Raw genomic sequence first — 20,321 nt, forward strand, 5'->3', positions numbered from 1 at the left:
TCAGGTGCTAGCCTCCGCCTGGGCTTCCCTCCAGGCCTGGCGCACCTTGATCTTCACTTTGAAAGGGTCGATCAGAAAGACCAACTTGGGGTTGCCTTCCAGGGAGGGCAGCTGCCCGTCATCTGGCACCTCCAGGTCAAACCTCTGCAGCAACCAGGACGTGAAGAGGAAGAGCTCCTGGCGGGCCAGGACTTCACCTACGCAGGAGCGAGGGCCCGCTCCGAAGGGCAAGTAGCTCAACGATGGTGAGATGAGCTGGCTCCCGGTTGAATCCAAGAAGCGCTCTGTAGGCAAGGGGAGGCCCCAGCCAGGGCCAGGGCAGGAGTAAGCAGAGGCATGCCTCTGCCCAGGCTGAAGGGGAGACACGACCTTGCCCGGGGAACCCTGGCCTGAGGAGAGATACAGTCCTGCTCTCAGGTACCCCCTAATGACAAACGAAATGAAATATTTGGTAAGGATGGAAAAGAGGCAGTATTAACAGATGAAAATGCTACCCTCCAAGGGGAGAGGGGGCAGACTTAATGAGAGACAGATGCCTAGAGGACTTCTTAGCGGAGTCAATTCGCAGTTGGTTCCACGGAGAGCATGGGAAACGCAGCTGTGAAGAGTTTGGGTAAGTCTACGGCAGGATGGGGTGTCAACAGGTCCCTGAGGTTGGAGCCAAGAGTTTTCTAGCAGCAAGTTTGGCAGAGAGAAGGGGTGCTGGGGTGGTGGAGCGCAGAGCCCAGGCTGGCTGTGTGGCCCAGGGAGCAGGACAGGACAGGGACTCACCAGGCATGAACTGGTCTGGCTGGTGCCACTCCTTCTCATTGTGATGCAGTGCCCACAGATTGACGACAACCTCTGTGCCCTTGTCAATGGCAAACTCGCCAATGCTGCTCCAGAGAGGGAGAGGGAAAGGAGGTCTGAAACATTGTCCTCCCTTCCTGCTCAGCCCCAAGCCCCCACATTCCTCCACCCTGGGGGGAAGCGCCCTGTACTCCCTCATGCCCACTCGCTCATCTTCTGCTGAGCTTCTGCCAGATCAAATCTGAACCCAGCCCATTCCTCTCGACAAGTGCTTATGTGTGGACACTTGTGTACATGGACATTCGCGTCAGGGTATGTGGGTGTGCATTTGGAGCTGGTGCATGCATGTGTGTGCTGCGGCTGCTGTACTGGGTAGAAGCATGGAGTGCCCAGTCTTTCATCCCAGACCATGTGTCTCCAAGGGCAGCAGGCAGCTTCTGAGGGAAGTTAGCAGATCTGTGGGTTAGTCAATAGGTGTCAGTGCGTGGTGGGGACGTTGAGCGGCAGGGCCAGGGCGGGATGCTAGATAGGAGTCAGTGGTTGGCTGACTCTAGGTTGACTAGCAGGCTGGGGGCGGTGTGGAGGGGGAACCAGGTGGGCTGGTCAGCAGTGTTGGATGCTTGGTGGGGCTGGGTGTCATGGGGAGGGAAGGCACACCTGGAGTCAGTGTTAGCCTTGTGGGGGATGAGCAGAGGGGCCACGGGCCTGATGCGAAGCACCTCTCGGATGGTGGCCTCCAGCAGGATGAGATGGCTCCGGTCGCTGATAGTTGGTGTACGGCTGAAACCTATATTCTGGTCAATCTCGTCATAGATCTTCTTCTTCAACTGAGGGCCAGAGGAGGGTAGATGTGACCAGTGTGCTTAAGCCCAGGAGAAGCATGGGCTTAGATGAATCCAACTGTCATCTCCAGAAGAGCCTGTCTAGACGCTTCCCAGCGATGGCTCTGCAGCCCAGGCTCTGCTTGCAGAAGATGGGGCAGCTCCTCTCTGGGGCCAGAGCGAGCCACTACTTGGGGAAGGGGCAGGGCAGGCCTAGTCTTCCTGCACAGGAGCCCTGAGGGTATTAACTCCCTCTCCCTGGGGCCTAGAGGTTGGGCTGGCCGGGGTCTAATGTAGACAGGAAGGCAGGAGTAGGGAAAAGCCCACCTGAGGATTGTGCAGCAGGAAGGCCACAATCCACTTTATCACAGAGGCAGTGGTCTCCACACCGGCCCCAAAGATGTCCCCTACAGTGGCGAGAATGTATTTATCTGAAAGCTTCTTTGAATCCGCATCCGGGTCACTGTTGTTATTATCTGAGTTCATCTTGGCTTGGATCATAACATCCAGCATGTTGGTGGTAGAGTTGCTCCTGAATTTCTCCTGGTTGGGTGAGATTGGGAGACAGTGATAAGGAAGGAGCCCCATTTGCAACACTCCTGCCATACTCCTGTCCCAGACTAGAGACAACAAGCCTCCTCCTGCTTGCAAGTGGAGCGGGGCTGGGTGGGACTATGAGCTTGTGGAGGTGGAGGCAGCAGTGGGCCCTCTTTAAGTCTGGGGGACAGGGTGGGTCCCTTCTGGGATCCTTTTCAATTCCTTACTTTCCCACCCCCATTCATGAGGTCAGCTTTTGTTGTGCACCTGCCAAGTGCCAGGCTCGCTGCTAGGTGTTGGAGATCCTACAGTGTCCAAAATGGACCCCAACTCTGCTCTCATGACTCCTTTAACCTAGCTCATATTCTCTTCTGCTCCATTACCTACCTTGTATTTTTCCATTATTCCATTCAGCATATCATTTCGCATCCTAACACACTTCCTCAACATTTCCAAGCTTTTGTTGGGGAAAATCTGGAGAGTAAAAAGAAATGTCAAATCCATCCCTCCTCTATTTTGCTTTTTCAGCTGCCAGAATCCCTCCTGGAGGCAGATCCTAGCTTTCTGTCTCTGAAGAGTTCCCACTCCAACCCTGACCTTTTGCCAAAAGGGAAGGCAAGATGAGGACACAGAATGGGATCATTATGACAACTAGAACAATTCCAAACAAGGGGGGAGGGAGTGGCGCCCACTTCCCCATCTCCATTCAGTCAAACATCACGCACTGACTCTGCTGTGTGCCCAGCCCTTGGGGACAAGACAGACTTGAGTCTGAAGCCTTGAGCAAGCTCCTTAACCTCACTAAGGCTGTTTTCTCACCTGCACAATGGGGATAATAAAACCTCCTTCCAAAGGGAATTCTGCAATTAATACATACAGAAAGCTTGAGACTGGCATGTGGTAGTCAGAAAATAAACGAGAGCCATCATCAGCAGTATTAAGATGCGTGATTAAAAGGCTAAAGCTACTTCAGTAGAGAGTGGCAGAGGTTTTGAGAGGCAGAGGAGATAGAGGTCACTGTGGCTGGGGGGTCAGGGAAAAGAGGAGTTCGGAGCTGGGCAGGAAAAGGAAGAGAGAACTGGGGACACCGTCAGGGTCTGCTGGGATCTGAAGGGGGCCTGGCCGCGTCCTCACCTGCAGCCAGGGGAATATGTCTACCAGACTGCCGTTGCCCAGATTCTCCAGGATGCCTTCGTTATATTCCTGTATCACTGTCAACTCGGGATCCCCGTACTTGTAGGAGTTGTTGAAGCAGATAAAGCAGATGATGTTGGTTATCGCCAGGAAGATAGGCAAGGAAATATCCATGGACTGTCCGTCGTAGGTGACCAGCACATCACACAATACACTGATTTCCTGACATACTGAGGGGAGAGAGGGCAGGAGGGTGGGAAGTGAATCCATCAGCACCCTTGCCCCTCAACCCCAGTTCCCTTCCAGCCAGAGCAGGGACAGGTAGCAGATGGCCACTAGATGGCAGAAGTAGCCAAGAAAAGGCCGGACTGGGCCGTTCCCAACCCTCTCCTCTCCCCAGCCCTCTTCTCCCGCAGCACCTGCAGGGGAGTCCCTCCCAGCCCCAGGGCCCAGACTGGCACTCACTGATCTTCTCTAGTTTCTGGTGGCCGTCTTTGAACAGGGCAAAAGTGGCCAGCACCAGCTTCCGATGCAGCTGCCAGTGGGTGCCGTAGTCAGCGAAGGCGATGCCCTTTCGGTTGTCCGACAGGATGTCTAGAGAGGCCTTTGGAGAGCAGGCAGGCTGTAGGAATCCCACACCATCCCCCCAACCCTTGCCCTGGGCCTCCTGTACCTGTTCCCCTTCCTGGGGGAGAAGGCAGGTACCTGCCATGCTGACTCCACCATGGCTGTGAGGTCTTGGCAGCACAGGCCCTAAGGCCCCCTCCTCCCAGTTCCATCAGAGGGACACACAGTGAGGAGGAAGAAAGAACCCTGAATTAGAATGCGGGAGTCCTGGGATTCAGTCCTCTGATAGGGCGACCTCTGGGCCTCTCTTTTCTCATCAGCTTCTGACCAGGACATCAGCTCTCCGAATTGTGCCTATCCTGGGGGTAGGGAGCAGGCCAGCTTGTAGAGACTGCCCAGACCACTGTCTTTCCCTGGGTCCTCTGGGAAGTGCTAAAGGCACAGCTCATCTCATTTTTGTTTACCCTTCCGTTGCAAGCCCGTACACCCTACCACAAGCCCACGTCTGGAGAGTGCAACAGTTTTTTCCACCCAGTCAGGTCTTGGGTTAAGCTGCCTCCTCCTAGAGGTACCCCCAAAGCATAAGGGTCTAAAGCCTCCCTTTTCCATCCCCTGACCCCTAAGCTCCACCTGACTAGACTCCTCCATCCTCTCTGCCCTGGACAGGAACATAGGTGGGTGCCGGGATGGGGGATCCAGGTGGGTTTCTGGATGGTTAGTAACACCCCCGCCCTCCAGGATTGCAACGGCAAGCTCTGTAGGATCATTAGCATCCCTGAAATGCCACTGTAGGTCAGCCCCCATCGCCACCCCGCCACCCCATGGGCTAGAGCAACTGGGGACAGCTCCAGGGAAATAGCAATCCCAGCCTTCAGGAGCCAGGCCACTTCTCCCATGGAAGATGTAATCACTACCCCCATTTTCCAGGAAGAGTAACATTAATACTGGCTATTTTTGGAGCACTTACTGTGCTGGGCACTGAGCTAAGTGCTTTATATGCACCTTCTCAGTTCTTTGGAGAGGTCTAGGCCCAGAGAGACTATCATCCCATTCAGGGGCAGGATGGACCCCTCAGGCCACTGCTGTCACCCCACCCCACACCCTGGGAAGCCCAGTAGAGGAGGCCTTCCTTTAATTCTTCCAGCCTAGAGTAGAGGCCCCAGTAGAGGCTGAGGATTTCTCCCCTCCCATCGCCCCACTGGTCTGGCTTTGGAAGAATTACAGGTTGTTGGAACTGGAAGGCTCATTCCAGCCACAGTCCTGGCTGAAGACCTGAACACCCCCAGGGGCTGGTGAGGGAGGGGAAGATTGGCACTGCTTACCACTTGGGGCCGCCCAGAGAAATCCTTGCCCTTCTTAACAAGCACCTCCTTGGCCAGCTGGTAGTGGCCGACAACCACTAGAGTCTTGAGACCCATACGAACAGAATAGATGGGGCCGTATTTTTTCTGCAGCTTGAAGAAGTTGACATGCTGATGGCCATGTCTGGGGAGGAACGGCAGGCTGCCCACCAGGGGCAGAGACGGGAGGCTCTTGGGATACTTGGCACCAGGGCACCTTACCTTGGGCCAAAAGCAATAGGCTAGGGTGAGCAGCAAGAGGGCCACGAGCTCCCACATGGTGGCTGGGTGCTGGCAGGCAGGATGGAAGAGCCGCAGCGACTCTAGGGGATGAGGAGGCTGTTTTAAGGGCTGCTTCACCTTGACTTGGTGTTATCTCTTGCCTTGTGAAAGTTTATCCTGGAGCAGAGCCAGGCCTGAGCCCTCTCACAACAGAGAGAAGGAGAGTGGAGTCCTCCTCAAGGGCTGGCTCAACTCCAGGGCAAACCCCAGGAGGAGGAGGTAGGTAAGGGGGGACTGCCGAGCCCCCTCCCCGAAGCTCCCCATCCATGGATGACCCCAGAGTGCACCAGAAGCAAATGGTATCTGGGTTAGAAAGCAAGGCTTGGGACTTTCCATGTTGTAAAATCAACATGGATTTTACATGTACAGATGACAGAGTCAGGAGGATTACAAATGCCGAAGATATTTTATCTAGTCTTATTTAACAGCTAAGGAAAGTGAGAACTTCAAGAGTAAGGTCACACAAGATAGTGATGGCAAGAACACAGATGTCCTAACTCCTATTTTGCTGCTCTTTCTAGAGGCAAGGAAGTGTAGGGGTTAAGAGCACGGGCCCAAGAGTCAGATAGGCTTGGGTTCAAAATCTAGCTTGGCCACTTTCTAGCTATATGACCTCGGGTGAGTTGTGTAACTTTTAACTTTTTTTGTTTTTGTTTTGAGACAAGGTCTTACTCTGTCAGCAGGGCTAGTGTGCAGTGACCTCTTCCTAGCTCAACTGCAACCTCAAACTCCTGGGCTCCAGCGAACCTCCTGGCTCAGCCTCCCAAGTAGCTGGATCTGCAGGTGCACACCACCACACCTGGCTAGTTTTTGAATTTTTTGTAGAGTCAGGGTCTTGTTATTGCCCAGACAAATCCTAGCAAGGAGCAGAAATTCCATCTCTCACTTTTGTGAGTCTCCATTAATGAGTTCTGGTTGCCTGTCTGATGATCCATCTTTTCTATAAAGATTGACACCAAGAATGTGCACTCCTTTGGGGCTGTGACTTCATCTGGTAATATCAAATCATTGATAAATACTGAATGAGCCACTGAAGGACTCCAGCAGAAGATGAGGATAGAATCTGTCAGGAAGTTCTACTAATAAGAGCTCAGAAAAACTAGGGAGCCCATTTTGTTATAATAATAAGAATATAGTACAATATCTAATGAGCACTTACTTTGTGCCTGGCGGCACTTTCACATGCATTATCTCATTGAACAGATTAAATATCATGAAAATCACAACAACTCTGAGAAGTAGATCCCACTGTTATTCCCATTGTATAGGGGAGGAAACCAAAACCTAAAAAGGTTAAAGAAACATACGGTTACTATATCACACAACAATTCCACTCCTAGGTATATACCTAAAAGAATTGAAAACAGGGGCTGGGGGCTATGGCTCACGCCTGTAATCCTAGCACTCTGGGAGCCTGAGGCAGGAGGATTGCTTGAGATCAGGAGTTCGAGACCAGCCTGAGCAAGAGTGAGGCCCCCATCTCTACAAAAAATAGGAAAAATTAGCCAGGCATGGTGGCATGCACCTGTATTTCCAGCTACTTGGGAGGCTGAGGCAGGAGGATTGCTCAAGCTTAGGAGTTTGAGGTTGCAGTGAGCTATGATTATGCCATTGCACTCTAGCCTGGATGACAGGGTGAGACCTTGTCTCAAAAATAAATAAATAAAATAAAAGATTTGTGACAAATTTAAGAGATTTGACTTATTTAAGAGATTCATTATATTAATAGATATCTTGGTGTCCACCCATTCCTAGAATAATATTATTAATACCTTGTCCAGAGTGTCTTCATGTAGTATAGAATTGAATTCTCTTTGTTATTTACTTAAGATTTTCTTTCTTTTTTTTTTTTTTTAAGGATTTTATTTCTTTTATACTTCTAGTCATATGAAAAGTTGGGTTACAGTTTGCTTATTTGTACATGGCCAGGTTTGGGTATTATGATTTTGTTAGTTTTTTAAAGTTATCTGAGAAACTCTCAGTCTTTTTGTATGTCCTATAAGCAGATCAAATATCATGAAAATGATCTGTTCTTTAAAGCTGTAAGGAAAAGTGACCCTGAGAACTGTCAGGGCCTAATGCCTTTTTTGGGAAGATAATTCTCTAACAAAACTTTCCAGTTTCCTCAATAGTTATTGGTCTTCTCAACTCTTCTGAATCTTCTTGAGTCAATTTTGGCAGTTATATATTTCTTCAAATTTTATATTTTTCCTGACTCATCAGGAGTTTGTTTTATTAATCTTTTCAAAGAATCACCATTTGGATTTCTTCATCAAGTCTTTGTTGTGGTTTGGTTTTGTTCTTAATGTTGATCAATGATCAGTGCAAAACAACCTGTATAACTTTAGTTTATACTGAAAGCTTGTATTAATTCTACTTCCTTTGCATCCCTGATTTCCTTGTTGAAAACATAAGCTCTATTATTTACTAGAATTGAACACATATATAACCTATGACCCAGCAACTCCATTCTTAGGTATGTAACCAACAGAATGTGTGCATATGTTCAACAAGGAAAATTTATAACTCATCTAGAAAATAAATGTACTCTTACTAGTACATATTTGTAATCCATAGAGAAAGGTGATTTATAAAATCTATTTGGATATGTTCAAATGACCTTGAGGCATGGTTGCAGCTCTTACAATTTTTCGGTCCTTTGCAATTCCTGTATGTATTTTTGCAGATTAATTTAGTTATAGAGGAGGCATGAACTAGCCACATCCCCTTTGTTATCCCAGAAAAAAATTCTCTACCATTGTTTTATATTGTAGCCAATTTGTACCTCCTGGAATGAGGTATTTCATTAAGACTTTCATCTCGTGTCCATTTGAAGTTTTATTTGGTGCTACCAGGTGACCATTCTTTTTATTTTATTTTATTTTTTTGGAGAAAGGGTCTCACTCTGTCATCCAAGCTGGAGTGCAGTGGCATGATCATAACTTACTGCAGCCTCCAACTCCTGGGCTCATGGGATCCTCCTGCCTCAGCCTCCCGAGTAGCTGGGACTACAGGATGAATAATTTGATATGCCCTAGAGAGGGCCACAGTTCAGTCATTTGAACAATTTGACTTCTGGTAAGGAATTGGATTTTACAAGAGTGACTGGACTACTTATATCAGGCCTGGTATTGACACTTTTTATATTTACTATGAGGCCAATCAACAAATAATCTTGCATCAAGATTTAGTACTGGTGTAGCCAAAAGTTCTGTTCTGGTCATGGACACTTCTTGAATTACAGAAACAATCAAGAGATTCTCCTTCATTGGGTAAATGTAATAGAGTTTTTGGATTAAGAAAGTAACTCCAGACCCCAGTTAAAATGGCTTTTATCAAAAAGACAGGCAATAATGAATGCTGGTGAGGATTTGGAGAAAGGGGAACTTTCATACATGGTTGATGGGAATGTAAATTAGTGTAACCACTATGGAAAACAGTATGGAGGTTCCTCAAAAAACTAAAAATAAAACTATTATATGACCCAGCAATCCCATTGTTGGGTATATATCCAAAGGATGGGAATTCAGTATATCAAAAAGATATTTACACCCCCATGTTTATTGCAACACTATTCACAACAGCCAAGATAAGGAATCAACCTAAGTGTCCATTGACTGAGGAATGGATAAGGAAATTGTGGTGCATATACACAATGGAATATTTTTTTTTTTTTTTTTTTTTGGCTGGTCAAGTGGAGCAGTGGGAGTGGAGAAGGAACAAAGGAATCTGTAACTGGTTGTGATCAATTAGTTGTAAACACCACTGCACTCGGACCAACCTCAATGGAATATTATATAGCCACAAAAAATAAAATCCTGCTATTTGAAACAACATGGATGGAACTAGAGAACATTATGTTAAGTGAAATAAGCCAAGTACAAAAAGACAAATCTTGCATGTTTGCATTCATATGTGGGAGCTAGATATTAAAAGCAATTGATCTCATGGAGACAGAGAGTAGAGTGATGGTTACCAGAGGCTGGGAAGGGTAGCTGGGGTGGGGGGATGAAGAGGGGATAGTTAATGGGTGTAAAAATATAGTTAGACAGAATGAACAGCATTTGATAGCAGAACAAAGTGTTAGGGTATACTTTAAAACAAAGAGTGGAATTAGAATGTTCCTAACACAGAGAAATGTTAAATGCCTGAGGTGATGGAAACCCCAATTACTCTGATTTGCTTAATTTGCATTGTATGCCTGTATCAAAACATCACTTGTACCCTATAAAGATATACAACTATTATGTATCCATAATAATTAAAAATTAAAAATTGAAAAAAATAGTAACACCAGGACAGGCATAGTGGCTAACGCCTATAATCCCAGCACTCTGGGAAGCCAAGGTGAGAGGGTTGCTTGAGGCCAGAAGTTCAAGACCAGCCTGTACAACAAAGTGAGAGGCTGTCTCTACCAAAAAAAAAAAAAAAAAAAAAGAAAAAAAAATATAGCTGGGCCAGCTGGCGTGTGCCTGTAGTCCCAGCTACTCAGGAGGCTGAGGCAGGAGGATCGCTTGAGCTAGGCTGATGCCAGGGCACTCTAGCCTGAGCGAGCAGAGTGAGAGTCTGTCTAAAAAAAAAGAAAAGAGAAAAAGAAGCAAGGCACAGACCTTGCCCACACATGAGAGGAGAGGAGGGCTCACACAAGGGCGTGAACAACAGGAGGTGGGGGATCATGGAGGCCACCTACCAGTGGCCAGTCTGCCTACCACAGGCAGTTACTTGTTACCGTGGCTACAGAACAATCACTCTTTTCCTGACTTTGTAGATGTAGAGCAACCGTGGTGGCATACACTGCTGTTGGGAATTTAAAATGGTAACACTTTGGAAAATGTTACCAAGAAACTTGGCAGTTTCTTGAAAAGTTGAACACTTACCATATGATCCAGACATTCCACTCCTAGATAGTTACCCAAGAGAAATGAAAACAACCCACATAAAGACTTGTATATAAGTGTTCATAGCAGCTTTATTCATAATATCCACAAAGTAGAAACAATCTAAATGTCCATCAACAGGTTAGTGGATAAACAAAGTGAGTTATATCCATACAGTGGAATATTCTCAGCAATAAAAAGAAACAGACTAGTTTCTCAAAACCATCATGCTGAAAGAAGCCAGGCAAAAAAGGAGTATTTCCTGTATGATTCCACTTATATAACATTCTAGAAATGCAAATTAATCTGTAGTTCCCGAAAGCAAAGCAGTTGTTGCCGAGAGTGAGAGGTAGAGGGAGAGATGGACTGCAAAGGGGCATCTGGAAACTTCTGGGAGTGATGGAAATGTTCTGTATCTTAATAGTGGTGGTGGTTCCAAGTGTATACATCTGTCATACTCAAACTGTACAACTTAAAAGAATGTAGTTATTGTACCTAAATTATAACTCAAACAATTTTATTAAGAACAAAAATTAAATGAGATTCAACAGAGACATACGGTTCTACACACTTGGAAGAGGAAGTAATGTTGATGCTGAGCACAGGTAATTTTGAACAAAATTTTCAATAAAATAACATTCTCATCTCTCTTGTGCATTAGCTAAAAAAGAAATGGAACTACTTGAAATATTTTACATATTAATTCATTTCCAAGGTAGCTATCAGTTTGGTTCTAATAGAATGAAGACGTTACTTATTAAAAATCACTAGTGATGTTGAGCATTTTTAACATTTTTTGGCCACTTGAATTTCTTTTTCTTTCAATTGCTTGTTTGTGTCCTAATTTTTCTATTAGGTTGTTTTTTGTAGCTCATTTATTTACACGCCTGTCTGCCTCCTCAGTCTGGGAACTCCGTGGAGACAACACCTATATCTCATTTCTTTCTCTATCCTCGGCCTAGTACACTGTCTGGTATTTATTTCAGGAAATGTTTATCTAAATTGAACTGAATGATCTTAATTCATTCTCATAAACACTTGGAAACTTTAACATTATTACTTCTGTTTTACAGATGAAGAACGTAAGACACAGAGATGGAGTAATTTGCAGTCACACGCTGCTAAATGGTAGCACTGGGAGTGTCACCCAGGACTTCTGATTCTAAACCACAGATTTACTGAAATTGTCCCCCATCCTTTCCAGAGATGTTTGTCTTGGCCCTGTCTTCCTCACGATAGAAGTGAGCAAAGCGCAACCTCCGCTAGGCGCATGCGTCCCTTCCTTTTCCCACAGTAGGAACAGAGACACATCCTTTTTCTTCCGCTTTGCATCCTTTTGGCCCCCGCGACTCGCCATCGTCCGTGCGGAGGCGTTCGCTAGTTGAAGTGATGGCGACTGGAACGCCAGATTCTCAAGCACGGTTTGGTCAGTCCGTGAAGGGGCTTCTCACGGAGAAGGTGAACACCTGTGGTACTGACGTGATCGCGCTCACCAAGCAGGTGCTGAAGGGCTCCCGGAGCTCCGAGGTGAGCTGAGAATGAACTCGCCCGGCCTAATGCCCCGGGAACTCGCAGTCTTTCATAGCTGTGGGAAAGAGTGTCGCTTTGCATCCTGGGACTAGAGTAGGGCTCGTTCGCCGAGGGCGCGTGGTGCATTCTGGGGTGTGTAGTCTCTTTGGTTAGGGTTAGCGGCTTGAGGGCGAGGGGAGAGAAACGACGTCGTGGGAATCTGTTTTACAACAAAGATAGCTGCGTGACGGCAGATTAGCTAGCGTTCGTAACCAATTCCTCATTTGTTTTTCGGCTTATGTCTAGTGCAGAGTGGTTCCTTTCAGCCCCCAAATTCTAACATTCTTTCCACACTTTTGTGCATCACCTGTTTATGGGCTTATTCTTTTCTTATTTATCTTTCTGGGCACATTCTTGGTTTTCTGTTTCTTAGATTAGCTTTCTCCTCTCTCCTTTCCTCTGTTTTCTCCTTCTCCATACTCTAGCTGGTTCCATGGATGGAATTATTTTATGGCTTCCTCACCAGAAAGTTTTATATATGTATATCCTGTCTCTCTCTAAAAACAGACCTATCCGTTGAACTCTTAGTTATTCACTCAAGAGAAATGAAAACATTTGTCCATCATTGTGTTCGATAAAGCAACCCAGCACAGACCATCTAAGATTTCCAGTTTCGGAATATCTTGAATCCATCTGTAAAACAATCTGAGCACAGAATCTTTTTAGATTTCTATTGATTACCCCCCTTCCCCACAGGCTTTTTCACTGTCTTGCTCATCATTAACTCAATAGCAGTTTGTCTTATCTACTTCAATAAGTGTTTCCTATTTACTCATATTAGTTTGGAGCCCGGTAGACTTGTCTTTACAGAATTGGCTTTAGTGTTGTGTCCTTCCTTAGCTTTTATTGATAGTAGCTATAAGAAACCACTGTATGAAGAAGGTGTTTGCATTTACCATAACACTATTGTTAAAGTTAGTGACCTGGTGATCCCAAATATGATCTGTGTGAAGTCTCATTTGATACGCTGTTTTTTAGGATTCAGTATCAGAGGAAGGTTCATCTGTTCTGAAGAACTTATCATGCCTGTTACCAAGTAGTAAGAATTATGCAACTTATTCTGTTTCACTTTTTGCCTTGGTTGCATACAAGTTCCTATGTCAGTTTTAGTGGTAAATATATTTACTTCCTTCTCCTTTCATGACTTCTAGATTCTATTTCTGTTTTTTAAAAAAAATCTGTATATGTGTGTAAATACACACATAGTTTGTTATAAATTGTCTTGAATCTTTTTGGGGGAAAATATACAAATTTAAAATATCAATAGTGTTCATGGATAACTACCTGTAAATATTGAACATATTTGTCATGACAAACTTACATTTATTGATTGATTATTTGAGACAGGGTCTTATTCTATTGGTTGATTATTTGAGACAGGGTCTTATTCTATTGATTGATTGATTGAGACAGGGTCTTACTCTGTTGCCTAGGCTAGAGTGCAGTGGTGTCATGATAGCTCACTGCAACCTCAAACTCCTGCGCTCACGTGATCCTCCTGCTTCAGCCTCCCGAGTAGCTGGAAGTACAAGTGTGTGCCACCGTGCTTGGCTAATTTTTCTATTTTTTGTAGAGACAGATTCTTGCTATGTTGCTCAGGCTGCTCTTGAACTCCTGGGCTCAAGCAATCCTCCTGCCTCAGCCTCCCATAGTGCTAGGATTACAGGCATAGGCCACCATGCCTGGCCAAAACTTACATTTATTGACTATTTAATATGTGCTGGACACCACTGTCTTTTATGTAGTTTAATTAAGTCTTCAGATTTGCTAATAAAGAAGGTACTTTCCTTACAGAGAGGATATAGAGAGGAATTTAACTTGTTCAAGATCACACCTAGCTAGGAAGGAATAGAGCTAGGATTCAAACCTAGGTATACTGGTTCTAGGCTCACACTCTTGAATACTATCTCCTGTGTGGTACTAATTGGATTAAATGGCCAAAAAGCCCCTATGCCACCATTGATTGCCCTAATGTAGCTTGCTCCTTCCCGTTCCTCCTCCTCATGAACTTTTCACATACGGTGCTTCTGAGTAGATTTAGATTGGGTGCTCAGTAAACAGTGTGGATTGAGTTAAACTGAAATCAATCCAGCTTTCTGGGACAGGGTTGACACATCATCTCTCAATTCTCTGGACTTCATCTTTTTACTGGATCTCTTATATGGCACTTAACATATAGTATTGCTTTGTTCTACAGTTACTTACGTACTTTTGCTATTTCCTTTACTAGACTATGAGGTTATTAGAGTGTCTTATTAATTTTCAATCCCTCTTAGCCCATAGAGCATTGCCTCTTGAACAGTCTCCGCTTGGGTATTTTGTTTGATTAACTGACAATTTGCATGTGTAAGACACTCATTCCACAGCATTCATTTAACAGATATTTATGAGTGTCTGCCAAGTTCCAGAAACTGTTCTAGGTACCAGGGTTAAACAAAACTAAATCTCTATACTAAGGAACCTTACATTTTAGTGAAGAGACAGACAGTAAACAAATGAAACATAAAAACAATCAGGTGATGGTAAATGCTGTGAAGAAAAATAAACCTGGGAATGAGAGTGATGAAGTGAGTGATGAAATGTTTTACCTTAAACAGGGTGGTCAGGGAAGGGCTTTCTGGGGAGGTGACATTTGATCAGACAGTTGGATGAAGTGAGCCAGCTAGCTCTGTTGATATCTAGAGGCAGAGAGTTCAAAGTGGTGGAAATGACAAAGGCGAAGGCCTTGAGATGGGAATGTGTTCCAGGAATGCAAGGAGGCCGGTATGTCTGGAGCACAAAGTAAGGAAAAACACACTGACTTACGCCCACAGCACACTGAGTGTTTATGACTAATAGGCGACTCTCTTGCATGCCTGCACTTCTGCCCCTCTATCTGAGTTGTGTACTTAGGGTCCAATGGGTTTTTTCCTAAACACAATGTGTGTATGACGCTTATACTTGCAATTGCAGCTACATAATTTGATAAAACAATATGGAAAATGATGAAATCTCAGTGTTCAAAAAAACGTTTATAGGTATATTGAGGATGTTCTTCCATTTTAAAGCAAGCCTGGAAATCTTAAATGATATGTAATATGTCTGGTGGTTTATGTAAGAAAGTGATGCAGAGGCCGGGCGAGGTGGCTCACGCCTGTAATCCTAGCACTCCGGGAGGCCGAGGCGGGTGGATCGCTCGAGGTCAGGAGTTCGAGACCAGCCTGAGCAAAAGCGAGACCCTGTCTCTACTAAAAATAGAAAGAAATTATCAGGCCAACTAAAATATATATAGAAAAAAAATTAGCCGGGGATGGTGGCGCATGCCTGTAGTCCCAGCTACAGGGAGGCTGAGGCAGAAGGATCGCTTAAGCCCAGGAGTTTGAGGTTGCTGTGAGCTAGGCTGATGCCACGGCACTCACTCCAGCCTGGGCAACAAAGCAAGACTCTGTCTCAAAAAAAAAAAGGAAAGAAAGTGATGCAGAGATCCTTTTGTAGTTCATGTGCTTGATGGTTGAGTGTTCACGCACATGTGAGAGATGTACCTCCCTCAAACTTTGTTATGACGTCGGCACATTGCCCGTCTGACATGGAAGGGGAAAAAAAAAAAAGGAAAATGATGCAGAATGCCAATGAATATATCATCAAGGAAAAGACCTTGGCCTTATAACAGCCCCTACATTACAGGCAATCACAAGTCTCATCACGTCTATTTTCTATGACATCCCTTTTTTCCCCCCAGTTGCCACTTCTGTGTTTCCAGCCACCCTCATTGTTTGCCTGGAGCTCTGCAATGTCCTCCTAACCAGTCTCTGCCCTTGTTCCCCACTCTAGTGCATCTGCTTACTATACTTCTAAAACAATAAATCTGATCATGCCACTTTTCTGTAAAATTACACATAAGATGAATTCGAAACCCTAATGTTCAGGTCTCAGCTTAGAAGTCACTTCTTTTTTTATTTTTTTTGAGACAGAGTCTCACTCTGTTGCCTGGACTAGAGTGCCCTGGCATCAGCCGAGCTCACAGCAACCTCAAACTCCTGGGCTCAAGCAATCCTCCTGCCTCAGCCTCCTGAGTAGCTCGGATTACAGGCATGCGCCACCATGCCCGGCTAATTTTTTATATATATTTTTGGTTGTCCAGATAATTTCTTTCTATTTTTTTTTAATAGAGATGGGGGGGGGGTCTCGTTCTTGCTCAGGCTGGTCTCGAACTCCTGACCTCGAGCGAGCGATCCTCCTGCCTTGGCCTCCCAGAGTGCTAGGATTACAGGCATGAGTCACTGCGCCTGGCCTTTTTTTTTTTTTTTGAGATAAAATAAAAATAGTTATGTATGGGATGGGGGAGTGAACAGGGAATGGAAGGAACAGAGATGGAAAATCCTACTATATTGTTTTGACTTTAGAAGCACAGAAGGGTTTACTAATTTTAAAATTTAAATTAAAAAGAAAAATAAATAAATAAAAGTTGCTGCCCAGGAGCAGGACTCTCAGAACCACCCGCAATGCTGAAGTTCCCAGTTAATTTGAAGTGCCAGCCCTCTTTTCATTAGAATCTCTGTGGCCCAAGGGAACTGAGAAGGGTTGGTAGGACACACGTAACAATAGCTCCTTTTATTATGCTTATGTGGCTGGATTTAGGTATGCCAGGAGCAGAGTGCTGCCTTAGGCCAGAAATCTCTGCAGTTCTCTGCTTCTGTCAGCTCTGCGTGGACCCACGGGCCACCCAGCTGAATCCAGAGTTTAGTGTTTCTCTCTTGGTCTCAGGGCCCATTGAACTCAGTGACCTTATTAAAATCTTCTTTGCACATTTCTCCTTTCTTTTCTTTTCCCTGGCCCCATCTGGCTGTCTTTCATTGGGGGGGGGGCCCCACTTTAAGCCCCAAGCTTCTTCCCATGCCTCTCCCCCTCCATTCCATTTCTAAACAGCTGCATTTCTTCTGACCTTTTCAGCCCAGTCCTAACTCCTGCTCCCTCACCCCTCTCAAAGCACCACAAATCTCAAATCTGCCTTTAAAGAATCAGAAGGTAGGTTCTCTCACTGCACTTGTGAAGCCAAAGGTTTTTATTTTTTTTTTTTTATTTATTTTTTTTTTTTTGAGACAGAGTCTCACTCTGTTGCCCAGGCTAGAGTGAGTGCCGTGGCTTCAGCCTAGCTCACAGCAACCTCAAACTCCTGAGCTCAAGCGATCCTCCTGTCTCAGCCTCCCGAGTAGCTGGGACTACAGGCATGCGCCACCATGCCCGGCTAATTTTTTCTATATATATTTTTAGCTGTCCATATAATTTCTTTCTATTTTTAGTAGAGGTGGGGTCTCGCTCTTGCTCAGGCTGGTCTCGAACTCCTGAGCTCAAACGATCCGCCCACCTCGGCCTCCCAGAGTGCTAGGATTACAGGCGTGAGCCACCGCGCCCGGCCATCAAAGGTTTTTATAGACTTCTTTCCGCACCTGATGAATACACTGTGCAGAGAGCTCAGCAGTTAGGAAGCGCTTGATTTCTCAGGTAGTAGCTTTTGGAACAGATGTCAAGCCCATGCCAGAACCACCATAGTGTCAATGAAATTAATTTTCAACATGAACAAATAGAAAATTATCCTCCATTACATTTTGAGTGTTTGTGGTTATGTAGGGTGGAACAGTGGGTGGGGGGAGCAGAGAGGGTAATGGTGTAACAGCTGCAGAGAGAAGATTATAGGAAGTTTGGGAATTTTGATTATTACCATTTTATTTTTGTCTTCCAGCTGCTAGGTCAGGCAGCTCGAAACATGGTACTACAGGAAGATGCCATCTTGCACTCGGAAGATGTAAGAAACAATTATTTTTATTTTTATTTTTTATTTCAGCATATTATGGGGGTACAGATGTTCAGGTTACGTATATTGCCTTTGCCCCATCCGAGTCAGAGCTTCAAGCATGTCCATCCCCCAGACAGTGTGCGCCACACCCATTAGGTGTATATATGCCCATCCCCTCCTTCCCCCTCCCATCTGCCCAACACCTGATGAATGTTACTACTATATGTGCACTTAAGTGTTGATCAGTTAATACTAATTTGATGGTGAGTACATGTGGTGCTTGTTTTTCCATTCTTGTGATACTTCACTTAGTAGAATAGAAAAAATTTCTTTTATGATTTGGGTTTTATATACATAGTTTGTGTGGCTATAGGGAAGTGGAATGTTGTTTCTCTCTCTTTTTTTAATGCAGAGTTTAAGGAAAATGGCAATAATAACAACACATCTTCAGTACCAGTAAGTATGCCCTTTGCAACAACTGCTTGCTGCAAAATCATTACCCTCGGCCTGCTTTCATGGCCTTTGTGCTTCAGCACGTTTTCCTGTGGAGGCAGGAGTGGAAAAGATGGAAAAGATGGCTGAGACTCAGAAGCAGTTGGGGCAGGTGGTGAGATCAGGAGCAGGGCCACCTTGTATGAACTCCCCATGTTATTTAATAATTTGAGGCGCTCCCCAGAGGCAGAGACTCCCCATAAGGGCAGGGCCCCTGCCAGGACCATGTGTTTATCACCTATGGGGGAATTCATCAGTATTCGATTCTCTCCTGGGGAGTCTGCTCTTCTTCGAGGGAATCAAGTGTAACTGTAACCTGTATCCTACATTTCCACACGTGACATAGCACCAGCTACATATAAATCATTTAGGAGATTTCAAAATCTAGGGAGCCCTTCTCCATTGTAACTTTGCATAAAATTATAATTTGCTTTTCATCTTATTTCATGACTTATATTTTATGTAGCTGATATTATATATCTATTGGAAATATATGGTTGGGAATTTAATGCTTGATATTTATTTATTTTTTTTTTTTTTTGAGACAGAGTCTCACTCTGTTGGCCAGGCTAGAGTGCCATGGCATCACCCTAGCTCACAGCAACCTCAAGCTTGTGATCTCAAGCGATCTTCCTGCCTCAGCCTCCCGAGTAGCTGGGACTATAGGCATGTGCCACCATGCCTGGCTAATTTTTCTATATATATTTTTAGCTGTCCATATAATTTCTTTCCATTTTTAGTAGAGACGGGGTCTTGCTCTTGCTCAGGCTGGTCTCGAACTCCTGAGCTCAAAGGATCTGCCCACCTCGGCCTCCCAGAGTGCTAGGATTACAGGCGTGAGCCACCGCGCCCTGCCCAACTCTTGATATTTAAATAGCTGTTTGTCATATTCATTCTTTGGGGATCTACATATTAGGTATGTGACCATTTGACTTCTTATACTCAGATGTAATTTGAGCCATGCTGTAGGTTGATGGGCCACATCCCTCACTCTGAAAACATATTATTACCTCGTTAGGTTTAGAATCCCTCTTTTCAGCAGCTCTGCACTCAGATAGGAAACCCTGTTCAATAGCACAGTCTTAGGATAGGATTGACAGAAATAAAGAATGTGACATAAGCTGGAAATTTGTTCTGCCTGTACTGTATACGTCTGGCCAACTAGTTCACTGGGTTTTCTTATGTTTATTTTCCTCTTTCCTTTTCTGATTTAGGCAAGAAGCTATTCAGAAGAAGTAAGTAAACCCAAAGACAGGGGAGTAGGAAACCAACTGAAGCAGGCTGGGGGGAATTATACTGCTGGGCCCAGGACCAATATAAAACTCTGGTTAACACATGTCCTTAAATTGACATATGCCCTGGAATAGCTCTTTCAGGATTTAAAGATACAATATATTCCAAAGGCATGCAGTGACTCAGTTCACTGCTAGTATAGGCCTTCTAAAAGTTACAGGGTATAAAGGCCAACCTTAAGGAATAGAAAGAAAACCTTTTACATTAGTAGTATTCATGAAGTAGAGTAAATGTGCTAAAACCGTTAAATAGCCTTGTTTTCTAAAGTGGATTAAATTTTTCCCTTGCCATATTGTTATACTGCTAATTGGCATTGCAAACCATTCTTCATAGTTTGAACACTTCTGGGACCCAAGTGGACCAATATAAATTTTTATTTAACTGCAACAGTATTTATACATTAAAATATAAATAGTTTGTACAAAGAGATGTCTTCATTGTTCATTTCAGATAAACTCTTTCTCTATTCTAATTTGTAGTGTTGAACAGTCATCAGATCTACAAGACCAGTTGAATCATCTGTTGAAATAAAATGGCATATAAGAGCACAATAGCACTTCTTTGCCTAATGCTGAGGAAGAAATATCTTACACAACCATAATGCTGTGGGTTTAGTTTTCTATTTTCTTCTCCAAAAGTTAAGTTATCAAAGATTTGTGTTGATGTATAGTTTCTCCTGAAAAGAAGCTAGGTGGGGGCTGAATTTTGGAAACACTTCTTGAATTGGACTAACCCATCTTCTTACTGAATTTATTAAGTTGCTCTGTCTAATTGTTTAAACTAAAAGACATCTTAGTTTTTCCTATAGAATTGTTTTTAGACAGGATCTTGCTGTGATGTCTAGGCT

The 20,321-nt window shown here is 44.6% G+C and overlaps 2 protein-coding genes and 1 non-coding gene across 3 annotated transcripts; 2 read left to right on the forward strand and 1 right to left on the reverse strand.

Annotated features, from left to right (window-relative positions):
- Window positions 1-5,467, reverse strand: CYP17A1 (cytochrome P450 family 17 subfamily A member 1). Its single transcript, XM_069460643.1, has 8 exons — window positions 5,171-5,467; window positions 3,747-3,885; window positions 3,282-3,511; window positions 2,535-2,621; window positions 1,938-2,153; window positions 1,447-1,616; window positions 772-875; window positions 1-284 (listed from the first exon to the last, which is right to left on the reverse strand). Exons 1-8 carry the CDS (start codon window positions 5,465-5,467, stop codon window positions 1-3), a joined length of 1,527 nt encoding a protein of 508 aa, XP_069316744.1.
- Window positions 5,468-11,546: 6,079 nt separating this feature from the next.
- BORCS7 (BLOC-1 related complex subunit 7) lies at window positions 11,547-20,256 on the forward strand. The gene is made up of 5 exons (XM_069460708.1): window positions 11,547-11,874; window positions 17,636-17,698; window positions 18,102-18,145; window positions 19,396-19,416; window positions 19,954-20,256. The coding sequence occupies exons 1-5, from the start codon at window positions 11,737-11,739 to the stop codon at window positions 20,003-20,005; spliced, it is 318 nt and encodes a 105-aa protein (XP_069316809.1). The 5' UTR covers window positions 11,547-11,736; the 3' UTR covers window positions 20,006-20,256.
- LOC138376754 (small nucleolar RNA U13) lies at window positions 15,379-15,482 on the forward strand. Its single transcript, XR_011231728.1, has one exon. It is a non-coding gene; the product is annotated as a small nucleolar RNA U13 (small nucleolar RNA).
- Window positions 20,257-20,321: the final 65 nt, after the last annotated feature.

This window comes from Eulemur rufifrons, chromosome 28 (assembly GCF_041146395.1).
Source record: "Eulemur rufifrons isolate Redbay chromosome 28, OSU_ERuf_1, whole genome shotgun sequence".
NCBI lineage: Eukaryota > Metazoa > Chordata > Mammalia > Primates > Lemuridae > Eulemur > Eulemur rufifrons.